Here is a 24,868-nt window from a genome sequence, read left to right on the forward strand (position 1 = left end):
AATTCTGATACTCACCAATTTTTTTAATGGAAAAACTCTTTAGAGATATCAGTACCAGATTAACATAATTTTTACTATGCTAAGGTTTATGACATAATTAATGAAAAGGTTAAATTCATTTGTACATTTGAAGTATCTTGATATTCAAAATCTAGTAAGATAAAGAGAAAAGAGTAAAAATAAACAAAAAACCTCACCACACCCATATAGAAGATTTTCACTATGGACTAATTTTTTCCCCTTATGGTTTGAATATTGAAGTTTATTCTGGTGGGTACTCAGCAATTATTATTTTCATTTAAACCTGATAAACACTCTAAATAAGGTATTATCCCTACTAAATAAGCAAAAGAGGAAACAGCTGTAAACTTATACAAATTCACACAACTTACCAGTAAGTGGCAAACAAAGATTCAAATCTAAAGCCTGTGTCCTTACCTTTCAACAATGCTACCTGTACTGTTTTAAACCTTTAAAAAATTCTCTACAGAATGTCATTAAATGCTGTAATAAATGTTTACCTGTAAAACTGCAAGTGCACTTTGGCATCTTCCAGTAAATATGTGTAGCTGAACTCTAAACAAAAGAGCCTCTAAAAGCTGAAAGGACAGAATATCTGATGTTTCCCGCTTGGCTGCTCCCATCAGGAACTCCACCATTCTCTCACATACGTAATCCTTTTCTTCAAAGGTGCTTTCTAGGTGCAGAAACTGCCCAAAGGGATTTCATATGATTACTCCTGCTTCATAAGAATAATCTAAAACTACAGATTTTTCACATTTCATTAAGAAACTATCACATATTAAAAATTCAATTTCTATAAAAAGGACAATTACAAATATGTATAAACCCATCATACAATATTATAACCTAGATTTCCCCTTCTACCACAAGTTGGAAAGTGGAATCAGATGAAAACTAAAACAATACAGATATACTCTCAGGATTATCAGTAAAGCAATTTCACGTGTCCTTTCCTTGAATCAATAAATGGCAGCAAGACCACGATGGATCTCCAAAAGCTCACGTTTATGATCACATACAATCTGAATTGCTCAGGTGTGTGACTGTATAAAAATTTTGACAATAGCATTCATATAAGAAATATGTGACAAAATAATTAAAAGATTTAATCTTTTTTTTTTTTTTTTTTTTTCCTTTTTTGCGGTACGCGGGCCTCTCACTGTCGTGGCCCCTCCCGTTGCGGAGCACAGGCTCCGGACGCACAGGCTCAGCGGCCATGGCTCACGGGCCCAGCCGCTCCGTGGCATGTGGGATCTTCCCGGACCGGGGCACGAACCCGTGTCCCCTGCATCGGCAGGCGGATTCTAAACCACTGCGCCACCAGGGAAGCCCAAAAGATTTAATCTTTTAAAGAAATTAAGAGGTCCTTTAAAGACCAACTTAAGGGAAAACATTACACCTTATAATTTGTGGTGATCAATAGCATTAACTGCATTAATAGCAAGGCTGCAGGTTAAAAGTCAAGCATTTTTCAGTGTCTAAATCTATTCAGTGAGTTAGGAGAGTAAGAAAGTGGCAAGTTCATTCATTAAGGGATACCATGTTATCCAAATCTATCTGTTCTGAATTTCAGTTAGCAAGTAAATGACAGATCTGATAGAAACAGTTTATATGAAAGTTTATCTGAATCTAATAATTCCTGAGTTCAGCTGGTAAAAGTTCACATATTAATGAATATTTATTTTATTAATTCACTAAGTGAATTAATCATAATTTTAAGTTTAAGCCTGGGTAAGAAACACCCCATTTTCTCAGAGAATGAGGAAAAACCCACTTTTTCACCAAATCTTTTAAACTTAGCAAGGCTCGATATTAGTATGATTTACAGATAAAGTATTTTCCATAAGTAACGAGGGCATATAATAAAAAGACCAAATTATTTCCTGGCTTTCATGAAAATGTTATATAAGCATAAAAAAATTTTCTTTAGGGCTTCCCTGGTGGCGCAGTGGTTGAGAGTCCGCCTGCCGATGCAGGGGACACGGGTTCGTGCCCCGGTCCGGGAAGATCCCACGTGCTGCGGAGCGGCTGGGCCCATGAGCCATGGCCGCTGAGCCTGCGCGTCCGGAGCCTGTGCTCCGCAGCGGGAGAGGCCACAACAGTGACAGGCCCACGTACCGCAAAAAAAAAAAATTTAAATTACTTTCAGGTGTTTAGCAAAAAATTCATTTAACTTTGCCCAAACCAAAACTGCTTAAGAATAGGTTAGTATAAAATGTTTTAAAATGTTTATGTTTCCTCATTACCAATAAAGTAAACAACAACAACAAAAATCACCTCTTCACGAAATACTGTCTTGTTTAGTCTAAATTAATCCTGATCCAGAGAAGTGGTTTTGGGGTTGCTGGACAGTGAAAGTAAGGTTATTATTGTATCTGTATGCAGACAAAACATATGATCTATTAACCTACACATCAATATTTAAGATGAACTAAAGAATTATTGATAACACACATACACACAAATTTATCTTTTCTACTCACAGTCCAAAAACTTTGATAATCAGGAGCATATTCAACAGCTGTTTCACACATTTCCTGCACCTCCTCCTTGGTTCCTCTTTTTGAGAACAATCTGAGGTAATGACACCAAATTTCTGGATTGTCTTTGTTGTTTTCCAAAGCTCGAGCCAGAACATTTAAAGCAGAATCCAAGGACTCAGAACATAGCCTACATGTTTGAAAGAAAAAGCAGGACCATTTTTTTTAACGTTTGAAAATACTTTTAAAATCAGTTTAGTTCTAATACATCAACTTTTAAATTCCATTTTCTATTAGAACCTACCAAGAAGCTAGAATCACCAATGACAAAGGGAGGTAGATTAAGATTTTAAATCACATCCATCTAAAACAGGTCCCGATTTCCCACTGACCCAACAATTCCCTTTTAAGTGGATGTTCAATGTGCATTTACCAGATAAAAACACAGTGTTATAAAACCACTAGATTATCAACTTCAAATGTGCTTTATATCCATATTCAGCAATACCTTTTATGATTTACACTGGTCTGGGAATGGGAAAAGTTAAACAATTCTCCATCAAGGCCAGCTACTACCAGCACAAAATAATCAAAGCTTTCAATATAATAGTTCTTTTCAACAGTCAAGGGCTTGCTATCTCTTGGAGAAGAAAACTGTCTCTTATGATCCTATTCATAAAATAATGTACAGTTTTTTGGCCTTCACTCAGTAAATGAGTCAGAAAATAAAACACTGTAACTTACCCTATTAACATGAAAATGACACACAAGGCAAGTTAAATAAGCACCATATTCAGGTATATGTGATGTATTAGCATTCTGCAGTGCTACCTTAAAAAAGTTTTTATACCAAGTTTTAAGACAGAGCAGCCTGTTTTAAAAAAAAAAAACCTGACTATTGTAATTCTAAAATTACCGTAATATATATTACTCCTGGTAATAAGAGATTATTCCTGGCAATCTTATCAACAAGTAGGAGTCAAAAAACACAATTATGTAATAGGAGCTGTCATTTTTGAGATAAATTACTATTTATCTTATTTGAATATACATAACACCACACACAGAAAAAAGTCAATTCACCAGAATTTAGAGGTTCTTAGACAAGTTTTAAATCTCCAAATTAAAATTAACATAAAATTTAACCTGTTCCACTGTGACTTTATCACTATTTTATTGAGACCATGACTACCTGACTTATTAAAAAACCCAATGATTAATTCTTGGACCACTCTGAATTTACTGTTTTAACTGACATTACTTTGAAATAAGAGCCTACTTAAGTTAAAAACTGTAGCTAATTTATTACCTACACACTAAGCCATGCACATAACTCAAGATCTAATCTTAAACTTTTTCTAATAGCTTTTAAACAATTAAGTACTTTTGTCTTTGTCAAAAAACAGACTCCATTGATAGTAGAAAGGAAACCTGATTACCAGAGATGAAATAAACTTCAAACATAAAAATATAAATGTGCAACAGTTTACACAAAGATAGAAGGGGACGTACCCCTCATTTTGATTCAAGTACTTGTATGCAAGCTTGAGCCAAAGTTGTACATGAGAAGGATTTTCAAGCACACTTGCTTCTAAATTAGCAATGTCATCAGTCTCATTTGTAAAGTATCTGACATCATCTGGAGTGACAACTGTATCCAAAGCTGGAACATTTATTCGGTTCTCTGGCTGGAAGGCTATAAGAAAAAGCACTATTAGCTTCACAATTTCTCTAAATCCACAAACCCAAGAAAAAACGATTGGTCTTATCTTTAAAATAATCTAAAAATCTAAAGCTCATAGCTTTAAGGTAGAGCAATCATATAGTTTATTGTCCAAACCAGGACACTTCTAAGAGAAAAAAGGGATGTTAATAAAAATTACACCAGGATGACAGGTATAAACTAGGACTGTGCTGGGCAAACCAGAAGTATGACCTCTCTAAGCGTAAATGACATCAACTGATAATCACATTCATTAAGTTTTAAGAGAAAGTTATAATAATTTATGAAGATGATTTATTCCATATTCCACTACATCTAAATTAGAGAAAAGTGTTAATGTAAATAAGTACAGGAGAGCATATTTGCTAATACACAAATAGTAGGCAATTAAATTATGCAAACTTGAGAATATAATGTAAGATGTACTCGACAATAACGCACTCATTTATACATTACTTTGTTCACTCATTTAATTCATTCATTCTGTGAGCCTACTGCATGTCAGAAAACACAGACTCAAAGATAAAACAAAACAGAACTCCTGCTCTCAAGAAGGACACAGGCCAGGCAGTAGTTCTCAAATGGGAACAGCACTGCTCCCCTCTCTCCACTCAAGTAATATTTAAAGTTGTCACATTTACTAAAGGGTGATCCATGCATTTACTGGGCAGGGGTCATGAAAACAAAACATCCTGTACCCAAGAACTAACTGCCTTAAATGCCAAGCAGCATCACTTTTTTAAAAACAGAAACTTTTAAAAGGCTAGTAGATTACACCAAAAGATTAGCAAAGTGTTAGCAAAGTGTAACACCACAATTTAATGATTCTGGATCTTAAATTACTTCTTACCATACTTAATAGGTCCTGTAGACTGTTCCTCATCACTGCTGAAATTATTCTCTGAAATAGGTTTTCTCCAAAACTTTGGCTTCCACTTTCTTTTATCTTTGTAGGTTGTAAATGGAGGTGCTAAAGTAGACAGGAGAAGACTGCTGGTTAACAGAACTAGTCTTTTATAGTTGTGAAGGATACCCAAATAGTACTCAAAAAGAGCTAAATTTATTCTATCATGTTACTCAGACATGATATATATATATTTTTACATAATGCCAAAAAATTTGTTCTCATAAACTCTAAGGTCCTTTTGTGCGAGAGAAAAATACACATACTCACTATGGCCTTTACTTTCATTGATATTGCTCACAAGGAGAACAGCCATCTGGTCCATTGACATTCGATCTTTGTTTACTCCAAAAAGTTTCTCAACATATTTTTCTGAAATTAGAGCCATGCTATCTTCATAAAAAGTATAAAAACCATGGATTACAGAGATGAGGCTAATTACAGAGTATGAAGTAAAGAATAGTTTAAAAATTAAAGGTACTAGTCAAAAACACCTATGCCCTTCTAAAGGGCAGGGTCTACACATTATCTTAACTACTACAGCAAATCCTACCATATCATGCACCCCAATTTGGACTGAAAAAAAGTATTTCCTAAAACAACCTAAGCAAGTGAAAATTAAAGTCCCTAATTAGGAATGACTGAATAGATTCAGTGATGTTACAATCACTCTGAGTTGTGATAATACTGAATTTAACAAACACTAATTCTCCTACTTGGAAAAGACTTGTAGTTTAAGGTTTAATATTTGGCACTAAATCTGGGGAAAAGCTTAACATTTATTCACAATGTCTGGCAGTAATCTAGGCTTTCTACAGTGTCAAAGTGTATAAAGTCCTTTTATATTTCATTGTAGAATCTGAAACTGTAGTCACCTCAACTTCTAATCCCCCTCTATTTTTGAAAATAGTAAATAAAAATAGGGTCTATTTTAAAATCATTGGTAATATATCTATACTATGTTAAAACATATTCTTCTAAATAAAGTGAAATATTTAGATGACCGCCATCAAAAGAACTGTCTGCAATAATGGATATGTCTTACATCTGCACTGTCTTACTGGTAACCACTTACCAACACTGAGCTCAATAGTGCCTACTGAGCACCTGAAATGTGGCTAGTGTGACTGAGGAAGCAAATTTTTATTTTAATTAACTTAGATTTAAATAGCAACACATGGTTAGTGACTACTGTACTGGACAGAGCAGATCCAGATAAAGTGTCATAGATGAATGTATTGAATTATTATGGCTATTTAAAGATGTCAACAACTGAATATAAAACTTTTAAATTGCCTAAATTCAATTTTCACTTGGGAAATAAGAGGTCTTTAAAACCTGCTGCAGCAGCAATTTCTTCATCAGTGCTTGTCTCTGAACAACCAATCAAAGACAGATTATATGACAGAATGTCCTGGAATAGCTGTTTTCGGCTAAGCGTATAGTCTTGTGTATGCTGCCTAAAATAAAATAACAACACAGAAAAGATAATCATGTATATATCAAAGCTACATAACCAAGACTGCCTTTTAAATTATAAAATGTTAACAAATAAAAACTACTCACCACTGACAATCATCATCATTACATGTTCCTGTTAAATCGAAACGGCAGAAACACTGATCTGGTTCGATCATATTACTATATGATACTGAGCTTAGGGGAAGTTTTTCCTTGGTTCGATAGTATGGACTAAATCTAAGAAAAGAGGTAGAGAGGCACATTACGATGCTCCATAAACATTCCTCAGAAATTTTTAAATTTTTTCATTTTTTCTTTCTCAATTAAAGTTTCTATACTTTGAGCTTACTATTTATCTAATTACTTAATACCAAAATTAACTCTAGAAAACAACCAGAATATCAAGTCATAGGGGCAAACTACTTTTATACCCAGACATAAAATATCTGAAATAGAAAAAAAAGAACAAAAATATCCTGTATTCTAAATGTAGTGTTTTCCTACCACATAATAAAATGCTGTATAACACTGGTATTTCTTCCACACATTACCAGCCAACCAAAAAACTAGAGAAAAAGTCTATACTACCTGGTAGGTGTTGTACGATTTTATGAGTAAATCATACCAATTTAATAGTCTCACAGCTTCTAAAGAGTCTTAACAGTCTTATCCTTAACAGATATAGTAATTCAGAATTCTCCACAATTTCACCAGTAGCCAGAAATTAGGATTTGATAAGAATTAGTAAACCCAAGTGTGAGTTAAATCTTACTTCCTGTTTGGTTCAAGTATAACAAGGCACTTAAATTTTTATATTCCCTAAAAGGACAAGTTCATTTCTGAGCAGCCATGATTCAATTTTTTTTCATGGTCATCACACATTCTAGATTAAGATATCATTAAGAACAAGGAGCAATCCTGAACCTCAAGTTTACTGAATCTTTCTTCTATACCTGTAAGACTTAAAAACTAGAAGGGGACTATGGTAGGGTCTAAACGGACATGGCTTCACTTCTGTTGTTTTACTCTGTCCTGTCACGAAATCCACATCCACAGAAATCTCCTGCAAAAGAAAAGAGAAATTTCATATGGTAATAAAGGCTGGGGTGAATTCTAGATTTTATAAAGAATATGAAATGTTCAGTTACCTGACCATGCAAAACCTTGTCTGTAATGCCTGTGGTAGTTTTTAAAATCAGTTGTTTTAAGCTATCAGCTTTTGAATATAATTTCTGCAATTCACCAATTTTTAACCCTAGAAAAAGTTCTGGTTTTTCTACTGTATTCTTAGTAGGTTTGTTTATACATTCTTTGTTAGGTGTATCAGTGTGCTTAAGGTTAGGTTTAGTAAAAGAATTGGATTCTAAGAAGGATCTTCTTCTTTCTCTGTTTGACCCAGACAAAATCTCATCATCAACATCATTTTCCTCAGTGTCCAGACTTAATTTATCTTGAGTCAGATCGTGAAGTGAGGGTTGAGGCAAAGAAAATTCAGGTTCCTCTTCCACAAGTGGACCAATATTTTGCTGTTCCTTTGCTTTAAGTGCCCTGGCTTCTTTTAGTTTCTGAATTTTCAGGGCATATTCATATTCTAGCTTTTGCAATCGTCTTTTTTCCATAGCAATTAGTTCTGCTGAATGCTTTCTTGGACTTGATATTGGAGAATTGTCCAGTCTCATCATTTTGTTAGGCTGGGGGGAAAAATGATATATTTTATACTGCTATGACCTTATAAACAATTTTTGGTAAGATAATTGTGCTATCCCTACAATACAATGCCAACATTATAAAACTAAGTCAATAACGAGAATAAAAGTTTTACAAAAGACTCCAACAGATTTGCTAATCTATGAGGTACAAAAAACAAACAAAAAAAGTCAAAATAAATTTAAAAAATAAGTTTCCAAATATGTGGGTGCCATTTAAAAACAAAACTTTAATCTTATTCTCTTTGAATCTGCAGGGAAAAGCTTGAACTTTTTATGCATCTCTTACCCTCAAAAGAATAATTAAAACCTTCTCCTTTTCAAACATTAAATATTTCTACAAACAACTTACTCCAAGGCGATCTTGTTCCAGTTTACGTTTTCCTATTTCTTTACTAGCCACTGCTTTTGCACGAGCAAGTTCTTCTCCATACTTCAGAGTCAAAGCTTTCTTAACTGTAACACGTTGTTGAACTTTGTGAATCTGAAATATAGGGTAATTCTGAATATGTAAATCTTAGGAGAGGAAATACCTTCTTAAACATAATTTCTTTAGGGTATGCAACTGAAAATTAAAAATATGCTAATATTACATCTCAATGGAGAACAATGTATAGGTTACACATTTTGATGGCTTTGGTTTATGGTTTTATTAAAAATTTGGCCCATAAAAATGTGTAGTAAACATGGGACTACAATATTTGAATTTAAGAAAAGAACATTACTTGTTCCTGAAGCTTCTTCAAAAACATTCTGTTGACATTGAGAATTTTCTCTGTTGCCTGAAGCTGCTCTGTAAGTTTTGTAATTTTTGTTTCAGCATTTCGAACAGATTCTTTCTTCTTAGCTTCTTGCTGTACTAGATTCTTTAAAACAGATTCATCTTTCATCAAGAGAATCCTAATTGGGAAATAACAAAAGTCTTATGAACATTTTTCTAAACTAGTGGACTGATACCATCAGAATAAAAAACTTACAAACTAATAGCTCATTTTTAAAAATATGTTTATGATACACAGAGGTGAATATTTAGAAGAATAAAGTAAGTATTCAGATAGACACTGTTACATTTTATAAAAGCAAATATGGGTTGGTTGCCTTTTTTTTTTTTTTTTTGGCAGCACCACGCAGCTTGTGGGATCTTAGTTCCCTGACCAGATACTGAACCCAGGCCCTCAGCAATGAAAGCGCAGAGTCCTAACCAATGGACCACCAGAGAATTCCCTGGGTCTGATCTTTAAAAAAAAAAACCACATGCATCTGAGTAATGTGAATTACAGTTGAAAAGCTATTAATAGTAAATTTCAATGTAGCCCTAAATAACTCCTGAAAAATGAGGACTTAAGAGGGCTTCCCTGGTGGTGCAGTGGTTAAGAATCCACCTGCCAATGCAGGGGTCACAGGTTCAAGCTCTGGTCCAGGAAGATCCCAAAAGCCGTGAAGCAACCAAGCCCGTGCACCACAACTACCGAGCCTGCGCTATAGAGCCCACGAGCCACAACTACTAAAGCCCGTGCGCCGCAACTACTGAAGCCCACGCGCCACAACTACTGAAGCCCACATGCCACAATGAAGAGTAGCCCCGCTCACCACAACTAAAGAAAGCCCGCGTGCAGCAACGAAGACCCAACATCCCCCCCAACAATTAAAAACATTTAAAAAACCTCAAATAAAAAAAGAAAAATGAGGACTTAAGACAGAAAATCGCTGTTTAGTTTCATTTATAATGCTCCTAATAAACACACAAATAAACATCTAATAAACATAATCAAGAACATTTAATTAATTTACAAACCTCTAACTCATTTTTTCTAAAGTAAAGCAAAGGAGAGAAAAAGAAGTCTAATTTTTAAATAATAGACAGATGTAAAGTCTGGAACTGAGAAGTAAAAATCAGGACAAAAAGACAAATTTACAGATACAGATTTTCATCTTTTCAACTACTGAATATTATGATAAAAAAAAATGAAGCATCTTTCCCAGAAAGATACCGCATTTCAAACAGTCACAACACATGACATCTAGAATGAATCATAAAAACAGAGAATATGTGATAAAGAGAATGGGGAATAGAAAGACAAAGAATTTTTTAAAATCTTTTCATTTGTTATAAAAGTTATTAAAGAAATGGAATCTAAATGAATTTATTTTAATTTCTTTTAAAACATACACAGTACCATTTCTCGTTGATAATTTTGGAGATTTATGGTCACCACAATATTTCATCTATGAGTAACATTTTTTAGATCTCTATTATCAGGGTATATCTTAATGTTACTGCATATCATAGTTTTTGTAATAACACAATATTTAACCATGTGTCTTACTGAACAGACTAAGTAATGACTATTTCCAACAATCAAATCTACCAATTTTAACAATAAAAATGTGCTTCCAATAAAGGTCTTTAAAAAACATGCCAGAGGTTTAAGCCATACATAAATCTGAAGGGGAAAACTTTCTTTTGAAGTCTTGATATTTTTAAACATTAATACTATTACTTCACGTAAATGTACAATTCAACAAAATGATAGCCTTCTCTAGGCCTATCAAGTATGAAAGAATTAGTAATCACACAGTATACTTATTATTGACATACACCACAAAAATATATCCCTCTAATATAGGAACACTTAGATACATGCAGTATTTAATCAGATAATGAGACTCACCTATGTTTTTTAAGTTTTGCTTCTGCATCTGTAACCTGCTTAGTAACCATTGCTATCCTGCCAATCCCATCAATTTCTACATCAGAGTTTGCTGGGGATGATGAACTTGTCTTCAGCTGATCTGATTTAATCAAACGCTGTTTCTCACGACTAAAATAATCAATAAAGATTAATAAATTATACCAAGAGATAAACTGAAATTATTTTTTAAAGATGTATTCTATTTCATAAAATAAAGTAAAAATATTAACTAAGTGACTAACATATTGACTAATAACAATGATGACCAATATGCATGACCCAAGTTGGCATTCAAAGCTGATAGTGTAGTTCTCCTTTGTAACAGTTTTTATCTTTTTCTAAGCTGTTTATACCTCGGTGCATCACTGCCTTCAAGCTTATAGATGATCATCTGGCTCCCCCTCCTGTGCAAGTTCTAAAAACATTAACTCTTCATCTTGGATAAAAATCATCATCTTCATTTCCCAATGCCAATAAACTGTATACAGATTAAAGCTAATTACATAAAATGCCACTTACTTGGCAATCTCTTCCTTTAACAATCTATATTCAATCTTCTTTTCTTCAGGCAAAGCTTCAGGTGTTCGCATGGGATCATTTTCTTTTTCAGATTTTGGAGGTACTTTCGGTTTTGAAGCTTGCTAGAAAACATTTGAAGTCAACCAAATCAAAGCTTTTATAATCCCACACTAAGATCTATATTTTACATTATCCAGTGCACATTTATATATTTAGAAATAAATAAATATCTTCATCATTATTTTCTATTCCGTTTAAAACAACACAATGCTGGCCGTTAACCACCAAATTAATTGTACAATCCCAGTAAGTAGTCAAGACTTATGGTTTGAAAATAACTGAACTACTTCATATCTAAGCAACTGTTGCAATTAGGAATAGGGATAAAAGTTGTATTTAGGTGATACACTTTGATAAAAAAACTATTTTCTGGTAATATAACAAAATTCCAAAACAATAAATTTCCTTAGTACAGAGGACAACTATCCACAAAATTTTACTATTTTGAAAAAAGGGACAGTCAACTGGGAATAAAAATAAAAGGGGTTTTTTAATAGTTAAACCTATCTAAATTTATACATGCTTCATTATATAAACTCCTAATAATACAAATACTTATTTCTATTATTTATAATTTCCGTAATTCTTATTTATATTTCCATAATTTGATATATTAAAAATCTAAACCTTTAAGGTCTAAATTTCCAGGAAAAACAAACTTTAATGATTGTCAATAAATCTTCTTTTCATCTTTCATTACTGCACTTACCTCAGCAGTTCGTCTTGCTTCTTTAATCATGGACTCCAATCCACCAAAAACACTATTATTGGTTGACTTGGATGCCTCTCCATCAGATTCACTATCATCGGAATCATTTAGGGTTACAACCACTGATTTATGCTTTGGAAGCTGCAAAGACAATATATTTGTTACTCTTGATGACAAAAGTATCTCTATCCGGGCTTCCCTGGTGGCGCAGTGGTTGAGAGCCCGCCTGCCCATGCAGGGGACACGGGTTCGTGTCCCGGTCCGGGAAGATCCCACGTGCCGCGGAGCGGCTGGGCCTGTGAGCCATGGTCGCTGGGCCTGTGCGTCCGTAGCCTGTGCTCCGCAACGGGAGAGGCCACAGCAGTGAGAGGCCCGCATACCACAAAAGAAAAAAAAAAAAAGTATCTCTATCCTTTTCTTGGCTCTACCACAATTAGCTTCATGACCTTGAACAAGTCACTTTATCTGTATGAATTTAAATTCATAAAAATAATGGGTTTCAAGCAGACAGTCTATGGTTCCTCCTGTTTATATTGTATTAATTGACTTATTTTGTCCCATTCCACAGATACTGGTTATATCCAAAAACATAAAAATATTCTATTGATTATATTGTCAGTCTTTCTAGATACTACTATCATCATTTTCTTCATTAAGTCTTATTTTCTCCAACTTTCTATAAAAAACCATAATGCAATCTAAATTAACCTTTTAAAGCCAAAGAAAAAATTAATAATTCTACATTATTAACAAAAGTTTTTGGCTTTTGTGCTTATATATGGAGGATAATTTTACCTAACAGAGGCAAGATTTCAACTTGGCTTTGCTCCATTTATTTTACTTTAAAGCCATTAGAAAACAAGGTAGAAATAAATTGTCATTTCAATCTCCTTAATAAACACTGAAAAACATCATAAGTTCTTCCATTATAGTATAGCCATTAATTGAAAAATTATGAGCAAAGATGGAAGAAATAAAAAATATATATAATTTGCTAAAACTGACTAGACAGAATATCTAAACGGACCAATTTATATGGAACAAAAACTGAGGACATGGCAAAAAATACCACTATGAGGAAAATAATGCTTCCCAAAAAATATTATCATGAACTCTACCAGTTTTCAAGTGAAGAAGCTGCCCCCATTTCACTATTAATAAATAAAAAATAATACATATATGTTTGTATATAATAAACTAGGAGTTAGGGAATAGGATAGCAAAACTGCAGACAAATTTCTCACAATCTGTTTAAATAACAATAAGACTAATTATTTTGTTTGTTTTTACCGAGATCACAGTTCGTGGAAGACGAGGTCCTCTGTGAAACTTTGGATTCTGTATCCTAGGCTGAGATACTGTATTAATACTGACTATCGATAGATTGCTTCTTGGCACAGGCTGTGAATTGTTCAGAACTGTAGGTGAAGGAGGGTCACTATTACTGGATGTTTCCTAAAGAAGAAAGAGACAGATATGAAGCAATTTTAAATGAAAAGAAATTTCTGTCGCCTTTAAAGGTCTTGAGCAAAGTAGTATCAGACTTATCCCCACTTTACTGAAAAGCCCAATGAATCTCAAACTAGCAGAGAAAACTAGGGCTACCTAAAACTAAGCTCAATAGCACCACCTAGAGGTTCAGGTACCGAAATTACCTCTGGCTTGAAAGCTCTTTTATTCGCTAGAGATTTAAGTAGCTCTTCTCGAAGCAGCATTTCTTCCTCTTCTTCCTCATCTGCAAAAGGTGGTTTTGGAGGCTGTTCTGGATCTTCAGGTGGAAGAGGTGGTAAAGGTGGTAGAGGAGGTAGAGGTTCAAGAGAAACACACAAGCCTTCCACATAAGGCTGGCTCAAAGGTGGTATTGACTAGTTGTTTTTAAAAAAGAAGAAATAATAATTACTATGCAAATTTTACCCATTCCAAGTGTTTATCTTTAGAGTAACATTAAATTAGAAAAAGGTAAACAGGTTATTACTTTACTGTAAGCATAAGTGAACTAAGAATACTGAAAATCTCAAAACTAACCAAATTCAATATTCAGCCATGAAAAAGTATAATTTTTACAAAAATATAAAAATCAACAATATTTGAAACATTTAATTTATAAACTTCAAGATAGAGAAATCAAACTTTACAGTGTCTATCTCCCTGGATAATTACCTGAAAACAAACAGATAACAAAAAATCAGATACATACTACACTTAAGTAAAAATCAAAACTTAGGAACCAAAGGGATTCTGGGTGGGAGTAGTCTAGAGTATCTCAAGAATTAATTGTAAAGAAGAGTCACCACTACCCTCATAAAATCCTTGTGAAATGGCTTCTTCGAGATTACCTATAAAGACAATTTTACCCAAATCCCTGAATTTGCACATATTTTTGCTTCAAAGACCTTCCAGTATTTCCCTTGGCATATAAAACAATTCAAGGAAGAAAGAAAAAATGTTTCTTTCTCACTCTCTGCTCTAATATTCCCCTCATCTTCAACTTCCTAGGAGGACACCAGATATCTACCTAGGAACTGTGAAATGGCAAGGTCCCCACTAATCTATTAAGAGAGAGATCTAGTGTGACCTCTAGGTTGTCTCATGTGAAATAACTTCAGAAATTTTACTTTGTGATCCCCCACTTCCTTTTTTTTTCTTCCCTTTTTTTTCACAGGGGACTGGCAGTCCTTTCAAAAGGTAGGGAAAAGAAATTAACTTGCATAGACAATGCTTTTCTTTTACTGAATTTTCAAATTAAAAGTAACTAATCAAAAGAGGAGAAAGGAAAAAAGTTTCTAGAAGCACCTTAATGCACTTAAATCCCAATTCCCCCTAAAAAAGTCCAAAACAATAGATAATTCTTACTCTGCTTCGGAATATATTTTCTGAGGAACAAAGAGAAGAAAGAAGGAAACATACTAAGTACTGAAAGAAAGTCAACATGAGATTAAAAATTAGCTATGAAAATAATCTACCACATGGCTAGCCTGCCAATAACTAATCAACTGTTTATTCCATAGATTTCATAGCTATTAATTCTGATAAGCAATTTTGATTTTACACTCTCTTCAAATCTAACAATTAATTACAGGCCAGCTTTTCAAAACAAATTAGAAAAGACATTAGGCCACAAAATTTTCGTAGAAATCATATCAATTCTCACTTACAGAAACCTGAGGTGGTGGAGGCAAAGAAACAGACGGTGCTGGAGAAAAATATCCCAATGAACATTCAGAAAAGAATGGTGGTTGCACTGGTGAAGGAGCTGTAAAAAAAATTTTTACAAGAGTTTAATCATATATATATTTCAACTGGAATAAATTAAATTTGTGATATTTTTGAAGAAATACAATTGCATCTAAGTAGAGTACAAGTGAGATTTTATTAATCTCCAATAAAATATTTAACCTCCATGAGACCACCTCTACCTATTTAAAACTGTCTTTATATCATTACAAAATCAGCCATCCACTTAAGCTGATATTTAGTCCCTCAAAACTCTCTACTTTGTTCTACTTTTCACCTAGTGGTGGTAACAGGGAATAGAGCAGGAAAGGCTAGAAACACACTTTTTTGGAGGGGGGGGGGTGATAAACATACTTTTTAAGAAATAATAAAACAAAAAATTCCCCTGAATCTGCCAAAGTGTCCTAACCAAAGGAAAACAGTGATGTGGTGACTCCAGTCCTCCCTTCATGTTGAGAAAAGTGAAGAAATGGACTATTTAAATTGGATAGAAAGCAAACAGGACCAGAAATGAAAAGAATTACCCATTGTATTTAATTATTAAAGTGTACACTTTTTCACATTTTAATAATTCTGGGGACTTCGCTGGTGGTCCAGCAGCTAAGACTCCCAATGCAGGGGGCCTGGGTTTGATCCCTGGTCAGGGAACTAGATCCCACATGCCACAACTAAGAGTTTGCATGCCACAACTAGAAGATCCCACATGCCACAACTAAGACCCGACACAGCCAAATAAATAAATTAATTAATTAATAATAATTCTGAAATAGTTACTGATGCATCTCAGTTAAACTGTTAGCATTTCTTCCTTGGCAGCACCGAAAAATATTGATAATTGCACATTTTACTGTCAGTGGTTTCTTTAGACTCACTGAAATCTGGCAGATTCAAAGACTACTCTTGCTACTCAATAACCATACAACCTTAGGGAAAACTAACATTTCTTCTTTGCCCCCGTTGTCTCTCAAGTCAATATGGATATTAAGCACATGCTTTACATGGGGTTGACTTGTGGCCCAAATGATGCCATTTGACTATACACTGACCTTTAGAACACTTTACTTCTTAAAAATGGAAATATTTGTAATGAATATGGCAAAAAGTTAAAATTTACAAAACTGAGTAGAGTACATTCTCTGTATAATAAATTTTTACAAAATTCTTTTAAGAAGGTAGATCATAAAATTATTTTATACGAAGAGTAATAATAATATTGTCAATACTTGGGAACTACAATGAATCATCTCCAAGAACCTGGAAATATGAAAATTAAAGACTGACCAAAGAGAATTAAACTATGAAATCAAAATATAAGATTATTGGGCTTCCCTGGTGGTGCAGTGGTTGAGAGTCCGCCTGCCGATGCAGGGGACACGGGTTCGTGCCCCGGTCTGGGAAGATCCCACATGCCGCGGAGCAGCTAGGCCCGTGAGCCATGGCCGCTGAGCCTGTGCTCTGCAACAGGAGAGGCCACAGTGAGAGGCCCGCGTACCGCAACCAAAAAAAAAAAAGATTATTAAATATGAACCGAAACATAGTAACCTGAAAAGGAGCACTTTTATTAACATTACCAAATCATACAGATTTTGCCTTCTCTCTAGGAACACTAAAGTAGAATTCTAGTTTATTTTGGTCTCATAATATGACCACTGGAAGAAAACACTGATCATGTGGCCTTGCAGGTAAGTATTCTAGTTCCTAGAACACCAACTGCATTTGGTTGTCTGCCTCAGTCTTATGTGTGTTAATTAGTAAGAGAACAGGTCTCTCACAGCTGATCACCACTGAATATCAACTAAAGTGAGCCTCTGGCCCACAAGGATGGTCATACCCTAAAATGTGCAATCTAACTGAGGTACAGCCCTAACAGTTCTAACCAGCTAATCCTAAAACACCACTAGTTTCACTTTCTATCTCCTTATTCCTACAGAGTATCATCAGTGGAAGGAGGCCTAAGGAGCCTAAAACCAAGAAAGATCCCCCCTGCTTTTTTAACTAAAGCGAAGAATGCCTTAGATACAAAGATACTTAAGAAAGCAAAGATCTGTTTATTTGTGGTTTTTTTGTTTTTTTGGTTTTTTTTGTTTGTTTGTTTTTGTTTTTTTGCGGTACGCGGGCCTCTCACTGCTGTGGCCTCTCCCGCCACGGAGCACAGGCTCTGGACGCACAGGCTCAGCGGCCGTGGCCCACGGGCCCAGCCGCTCCGCGGCACGTGGGATCCCCCCGGACCAGGGCACGAACCCGTGTCCCCTGCATCGGCAGGCGGACTCTCAACCGCTGCGCCACCAGGGAAGCCCCTGTTTATTTGTTTTTTAAAACAGTGTTCTCACCTTTCCCACAATCTTCACTTTTTAGATCACATAGTTAACAGTAGAACACTGCCTTCTTATTAAAATGCTATATAGAAAGAAATACTTAGAAATAAAGGTTAATAGTACACATTTGAGGTTTGCTCTTGAAGTATTTATAACACCTAATAATGTCTATGGTTGTACAACCCACCAGCAAATCTCACTTTCATTACACATTTCTTTCAAGGTTTTGGGTAGCTTGTGATGATTTTCTACTTAATAATTGTGAATATGCAAATGTTTTAAGGTTTAGCTCATACCTGGAGAATTGGTTTCACTATCTGTATCCATAGCAACTTCTTCATAGTTATCATATTGATAAATGCCTCCTCCACTATCAGTAGGTTGCTTATCTAAGGATCGTCTCAGGTCAGGATCTGAAGACTAATTACACAAGATTTTTTTTTTAGTTTCACAACATTTTCTGTCTTAATCTATCCTTAGGCTATAAGTTACAAAACAATTAATAGTTATCTTTTATATAGAACAGTATCAAAAATCATGATGATCCAGTTAGAACTGCCTATCACATGTGATTGGGGAAATTCAATATACATGACAGGAACACTGTGGTTGACATTTTACAACTGTCAGAAAATGAAACTAGCAAGTACTATATATACAGATGAAATCTCCCAGAGTGAGCTGAGCCACTAAATAATCAGCTATTCCTCTAGAAAATAAGATGACCCCAAGCTCATAAATACTAAAGGCCTCTCTCTGTAAGCTAAGAAATCAGATAAATGAATTCAAGTTTTATGTAATCAAAACTATATTAGAATATTACCCAAATAATCCATTAACATTTTAGTTACAAATAAACTAATGATAACTGAAAACTAAAAACTCTTGTCATATGCTCGTTTGTTTTGTTTTCTTTTATTTATTTATTTATTTTTTTACTTCTTACAATGTTCCACTCAGAGACAGTTTATAACAAATTGAAAACTAGCAAAAACTATCCAGATGGATATAAGAGTAACATACAATTATTAATACTTCTCTAAAAAAAGATTCTATCAAAGTGCTTTCTGGAAGTTCAAAGTATGAATACTTATATATTCTTTACTTAAGCAAACCTAACTCTTGACTTCCTACAATTAAAGAGCTCTTATTCTTTAATATCCCTCTATTCTTTAATAATACACTCACGAGTGTATGAGACTACACTCGTGAGTGTATTATTAAAGCTCAGAATTCTGAAATTTGTCAGTGCTAATAGCACTAAATCAGTATTAAATCTCCAGTTTACTTCCTAACACCATCCATAAAAGACAATGATTCAGTCATTATCAATGACTTATACCTAATAAAGGCTCACAAATGCTTGATAAATAAAGTCACATGCACTAACACTATTACTATATGACGAAAAAGACAATGATTCAGTCATTATCAATGACTTATACATAATAAAGGCTCACAAATGCTTGATAACTAAAGTCACATGCACTAACACTATTAATATATGACAATTTAACTTTCTTTAAAATAGTCCATATCAATTAATCATGACACATTTCTAATTCTACATTACTAAAAAATGTAAAACTAATAGGGAACAGTCATTTTAAGAATAAATCCTCACTACAACTCAGTAATGCTACTTTCTTCTTAAACAGAAAATAACAAAAAAGTCAAAAGGAAGCTTTTCTAACCATAATATTATATTAGCCTTTCATTTCTTCTATTTCTAATATCTATAACTATAAAAATGACTCATTCTCAATTATAACCTACCTTCCCTTCTTCCCAAGAGTTATTTATATAATGAGCTCTATCAAACAAAAGAACTTAATACTTTTTCTTAGTTGACTGAATTTATGAAATAAGACTATAAGGACAGTTAAATTTGAGTAATATTTTGATTTTGTATTTTTGAACTCCTTACTTTACTTCTTGATCTCCTCTTTCCACCAACCAATTTCATGAATCGATTGTATTGCTCTTCCTGATTTGAGAGATCTCGAATTTTTCTGATTTCTTCTTCTCTTTTCCTCCTCTCTTCTTCTTCAGCTTGTTTCCGTTGATCCTCTTCTTTCTGTCTTTCCTGTTCTTTTTGTTGTTGTAGTTTCTTCCATGCCTTTGTTTGCTGCTTCCTCAATGCTTGTTTAGCTTTAAATAAAAAATACAGAAACATCAGTATCTATTAGAGTTAGAATTTTCTAGAAGATAAAAGAAAATAAGAGCTTTAACAATTTTTTTCATTATTAAGTCATATATACAGCTGCTCCTCTAAGTTCATTTATATAGGATTATCCTTTAGTCAGGATATAATTCTCAGCTCAAAACTTTCTGAATTAAAATCTAAAAACCACACTGATATAGGAAATCAATTAAAAGAATTTAACAGAAATGATCACCTGTAGTGCTAACTTTTTTGGCCGAATGTGTTTTTGTACTGGTTTTAACTTTTTGCTGTACAGTTTTCGTCTTAGTCAGCTTTTCTTTGCTTTCTTTCATCACCTGCTGTTCTTTTTGTTGCCATTTTTTACTGGCTGACTGAAGAGCCAAAAGACGAAGCTGCAATTCAGATAGCTCCTCTTCATCTTCACCAAGCTTCTTTAAAAAAAGAAACAGTTGCCATTTAAAAACTCTATTATTTGACTTTAAACATATCACCAAGTCAAATCTTTTATAAGATCAATTAGTTAGTTTTAAGGCAAATACTTAAATGGTAAATATTAATACAAATAAAATAAGGAAACTGAATAACTGACCATAGCCCTATACTCTAATTCAGTCCCTGTAAAACAAACAGAAGAACAATCTGTAGAGGGTATGTGTGTATATGTAAGTGTGAAGGGTTAGAAGGGGAGGGTACAACTGATGATGAAAAAAAAAAGTTAAGGGTTAAAGATTGGCATTTAACTGCCTCCCAAACAGGAGTAGAAATCTGATGGCAGTGAATGCAAGGAGAAATCAACCCAGGGGAGGTAAGGAATGAAGAACGAAGTGGTTCCATAATCATGTGAGGTTACTAGCCTTACAAGTACTACACACAACAGGTACAGTGAATGTCAAGATTCAAATTTGCAAACTTTTAAAAAAATATATTTTATAAGTCTTTAAATCAGTTTTAAAAGAAAAAATATGTAAAGACTTGCTTATATTTGAGCATTCCATGTTCTAAAGCTACAGATATTTATCTGAATATGGAAAATATTATGAACACCCAAGACTTCTTCAGGGAAGCTAAAACAGGAAAACAGGTTAGGAACAAATGTTTGAGAACTTTTTTCCAATTGAAGTAACTTCTTAATTTTTTCACTCTACCTTTTTTGAGTTAATTTTAAAAATTATTCTATTCTGTACTTTTAGCTAAAATATAACTGAAAATGTCAGGCAACCTAAGCAGAGGTTCTAAATTGGAGTCCATGAGACTTTAGTGGGAGGGAGATAAGGGGTCCTTTGGCATCCCCACTCTTTGAAGTTAAACACAAAGCTGTATATGTTTTTCCTTTATGTGTACACATGGAAAAGGAGGGGCGACTCAAAGGAGGCTAAGACTCAAGAAGGTTAAGGCCCACTTACCGAGTAACTTTCCCTTATAGGTGAACTGTAATTACATTTTTTAAATCCAATAAATTATTTAATTCTTAAACATAAAAAAAAAAAACCCACCAGTGGATCCTACCTAGTAGTTTAACCTTATATAGACTATTATAAAAATCTCTAATTAAACTACCAACACATATTTCAGTACTTCAGTTTACCCAAGCCAGAATATAGTTACTCTTTCCTTTTTTGGGAAATATATGTAACAAATGAGCTTAAAAATTATCATGAGTCTTTTTTACTCCAAGTCACTTAAACATATCAAATTCTACTGCTTGGTACTGAAGACCTATAGCCATGCTATCCAAAAATGGGACCAACAAGCCATGTATTTAGCTAAAATTGAATAACAACTTTATTTCCTCAGTCACACTAGTCACATTCCAAGTGCTTAACAGCCACATGTGGCTAATAGCTACCATATTGGAGAGTGCAGGTATAGAACATTTCCATTATTGTAGAAAATTCTATTGGACAGTGCTGATCCAGAGCTTAAGTAAAATAAAGCTATCATTACTGTTCCACTGAGACTTAAAAGTCTTTGATTATCTTTTGCTACTAACCCTTTTGGAATGAAAGAGACCACTGATTCTGTTATTCAACTATATGCTACTTAAAGCAGCTACTTGATCGGCAAGAGCACTGAGCCTCATTCAAACTCCTTGTTCTGACACCTAAGTCCTATGTAACTTTAGGCAAGTCACTTTACCTATGCACATGAATCTTAGTTCATCTGTAAAAGAGATGTCAACCTACCTTAGTTATGGTTATGATATTCAAAACCATACACATATAAACGCATGCACGTGTGTGTGCACATGCATGTGTATCTATTATATTATCACCCTTAAATTCAGGACCCTCTCTTTCCTAAAGCTTCTAGGCTCTTTGCATCATTTCAGTTTACCCATAAAAAGCAACTGAAATCTTAGCAGAAGAAACTGCAGATATTTCAGATCTCTAGTTCAACAAACAAAAGGCTTGGGACAGTGAGTACCTATAACATGTTGAACACAGTGCTTGATGCTCTTGTACTTTATCCTGCTGAACCTCACAACAACCCAGAGAACAGATGACATTAAACTCATTTTGTAGAAAAGAAAACAGAGGCAAGCAAAGGCTAAACAGCTTACACAAGGATCACTCAGCTAACAAGAGGAGCTAGAATTGGATACCAGGTCAAGGTTTGTCTAACTCCAAAGCTTTCTCACACAGCATAATCCCCCAAAATTAGGAAAAGAAAATCTGTGGAGGAAAATTAGAAGTTTCAAAAACCAAAAAAGCAAAAACATTATCTATAGATACATATAACATTTCAATTAAATGTAATCTAATTGAACCCAGTGGAGATACTCCAAGATGTCTCTCCAGATTTTCTTATCTTTAAGGCTTATATCCAAATGAAGGTATAGCAATGATGAAAAAAAAAAAAAAAGTGAAAAACAAGACAGAATTTCCCTTTCAAAAGAACAGAGTAAAGCAGTGCAAGAATCAGTCTTACAGAGATATCCAATCTCACAAAGCAATATCTTACCTTTTCAGATAGAATATCTGAGGCACTAATTCTTCTCGTTAAATTTTGTTCCTTATCTTCTAATCCTTTAAAATAAAACAGCATACTTTGAATGCTTTAAAAGATTGCCACAATCAATTTAAAATAAAATGCTACATGATATTTACTAGTATTTATTTTAAACGGTCTCATTAAAGGGTCTCATTTTCTCAATCTCTCAACCAAAAGGAAAGAATGTTGTTAGAATGAAAATCTGAACAAACTTTTCACATCAGCCTCATTTCTGAAAGTTATAATGCAAAAACAATTCAAAATATTAAATTATAAATTAGAACTGCACTATGGTAAGAATGACTTCTGAACTAAAAATAATTATTTCAAATAAGAACAATTTATAGAGTAGATAGACAAGAAACAAAGCTTCATTACTGAAGAGATAATACACAGAAAAGAATATGTGATGATTAATTCAGTTGAAATGAATTCAACATTTAGAGACTGTATTGGATTTATTCATTTAAGAAATGTCTTCGGGACTTGGCCAAAAAGTAGAAAAAAAAAAAAAATGTCCTCTATTTATGCAGAAAAGCATCAGCAGAAGTAGGTGAAGTATCAACCAAATTAAGTCCTTCCACACATTTTCCAGAATTCTAGCCTTGGGCCCAGATTTCTGATTAAGCTATTACAAAATCTTATTTATATATTATCTAATCTATGACAGCTCTACAAATTACACAATAAAGTTACAGTACATATATAATAGTACTCAGAGAGGCACTTTCATAGCTAAAACAGATTAAGTTAAAAACTAAGAATATCTTCCCTCAGGATGACACAAAATGAATTTGCAAAGCTAGGATTCAAACTAAGTCTAAACTCCAAGCCTAGTTTTTTTTTTCCCATAATACCACTACCAGTATTCCAAATATCCTAATTTGAATGCTCAAGAAGACCTACTGGTAAAAGAATAGGCAACTTATTCAATACATAGAAAAATTATTGTATCAAGTACCCTAGAAAAAGTAAATGGAAGGCAATCACCAAACTTTGAGTTAGGTCAGTTCTGCCATAATGCTTATTTTGGAAATATGAATTTGTTGCAACATGATTGATATATTAGAAAATAATCTGAGGACAACACAAATTTCACATTTGCTTACATACAATTTGCATCCAAGAAACACTAAGAGAATGCAGAAAGCTGCACCCAGGTGATCCATGTAAGAATATACAAATCCCACACATGGTGATCAATTTACCAGCTACTTCAGTTCACTGTGTATGCACACCCATCTCCATCTGGTGTTTCAACTTACTGTCCAATTTCAAAAAACCTTCTTCGCTCTACTTCACAGTAACTCATAAGCTGCAGATCTACTTCCACAAGCACATTTTAAGTCTTTTCCAAGGTAAAGTAACATATTTATTGTAGTACTTCAAGCATTTTTACCCATTTAATGTGTAAACCTACACTAACATTTTTATTAGATTCCAATCTTTTTTCATGTGCCACATCAAAGCACAGACAAGGTTTCTGAGTGTTGTTTTCCCTAACACCATTTGCCCCAAGCCCGGTGCGTTTTATCGTGCAATACTGCAGTGTAGTGATTTGCAGGAATGCATATGTCACCTTATAACAAAACTGACCATACTTCAAAGAGAACAGTAATAACTATTAGACAAAAATGAACAAGGAAAAAAAATAAAGACAGACTTTCCACAATAAATGTAGAAAGAACTTTTCTCCTATACTATGAGTCATTAGTCATGTGAGTCTATCAGTTGATGATGCTCTCTTTCGTCTATAAAAGGTGGCAGCACCTCCCTTTAAGGGAGCATAGAGGCAACTATCCACTAAGCTGGCAGATACCTAATTAGCACAATGTCACCTGAAAAACAAGCACAAACCGTAAATTTCAGACCATAAATCTAA

General features: G+C 34.0%; 1 protein-coding gene across 2 annotated transcripts in view; it reads right to left on the reverse strand.

Moving 5' to 3' along the window:
• ZFC3H1 (zinc finger C3H1-type containing) overlaps positions 1-24,868 on the reverse strand; it is a 52,669-nt gene that overhangs the window by 15,566 nt on the left and 12,235 nt on the right. The window contains exons 3-23 of one of the 2 annotated variants that reach the window (XM_059082397.2): positions 22,957-23,021; positions 20,228-20,426; positions 19,756-19,979; positions 18,125-18,248; positions 15,435-15,532; positions 13,935-14,144; positions 13,570-13,734; positions 12,280-12,420; positions 11,511-11,632; positions 10,971-11,120; positions 9,024-9,198; positions 8,651-8,782; positions 7,741-8,283; positions 7,546-7,655; positions 6,698-6,829; positions 6,470-6,591; positions 5,402-5,503; positions 5,078-5,197; positions 4,017-4,200; positions 2,508-2,694; positions 522-710 (exon numbers count right to left, since the gene is read on the reverse strand). In XM_059082397.2, coding sequence (XP_058938380.1) covers positions 522-710; positions 2,508-2,694; positions 4,017-4,200; positions 5,078-5,197; positions 5,402-5,503; positions 6,470-6,591; positions 6,698-6,829; positions 7,546-7,655; positions 7,741-8,283; positions 8,651-8,782; positions 9,024-9,198; positions 10,971-11,120; positions 11,511-11,632; positions 12,280-12,420; positions 13,570-13,734; positions 13,935-14,144; positions 15,435-15,532; positions 18,125-18,248; positions 19,756-19,979; positions 20,228-20,426; positions 22,957-23,021 — 3,494 coding nt within the window. The remainder of the gene's footprint in view (positions 1-521; positions 711-2,507; positions 2,695-4,016; positions 4,201-5,077; positions 5,198-5,401; positions 5,504-6,469; positions 6,592-6,697; positions 6,830-7,545; positions 7,656-7,740; positions 8,284-8,650; positions 8,783-9,023; positions 9,199-10,970; positions 11,121-11,510; positions 11,633-12,279; positions 12,421-13,569; positions 13,735-13,934; positions 14,145-15,434; positions 15,533-18,124; positions 18,249-19,755; positions 19,980-20,227; positions 20,427-22,956; positions 23,022-24,868) is intronic. The other variant, XM_059082398.2, reaches the window with a different exon arrangement.

Source organism: Kogia breviceps, chromosome 12 (assembly GCF_026419965.1).
Source record: "Kogia breviceps isolate mKogBre1 chromosome 12, mKogBre1 haplotype 1, whole genome shotgun sequence".
NCBI lineage: Eukaryota > Metazoa > Chordata > Mammalia > Artiodactyla > Physeteridae > Kogia > Kogia breviceps.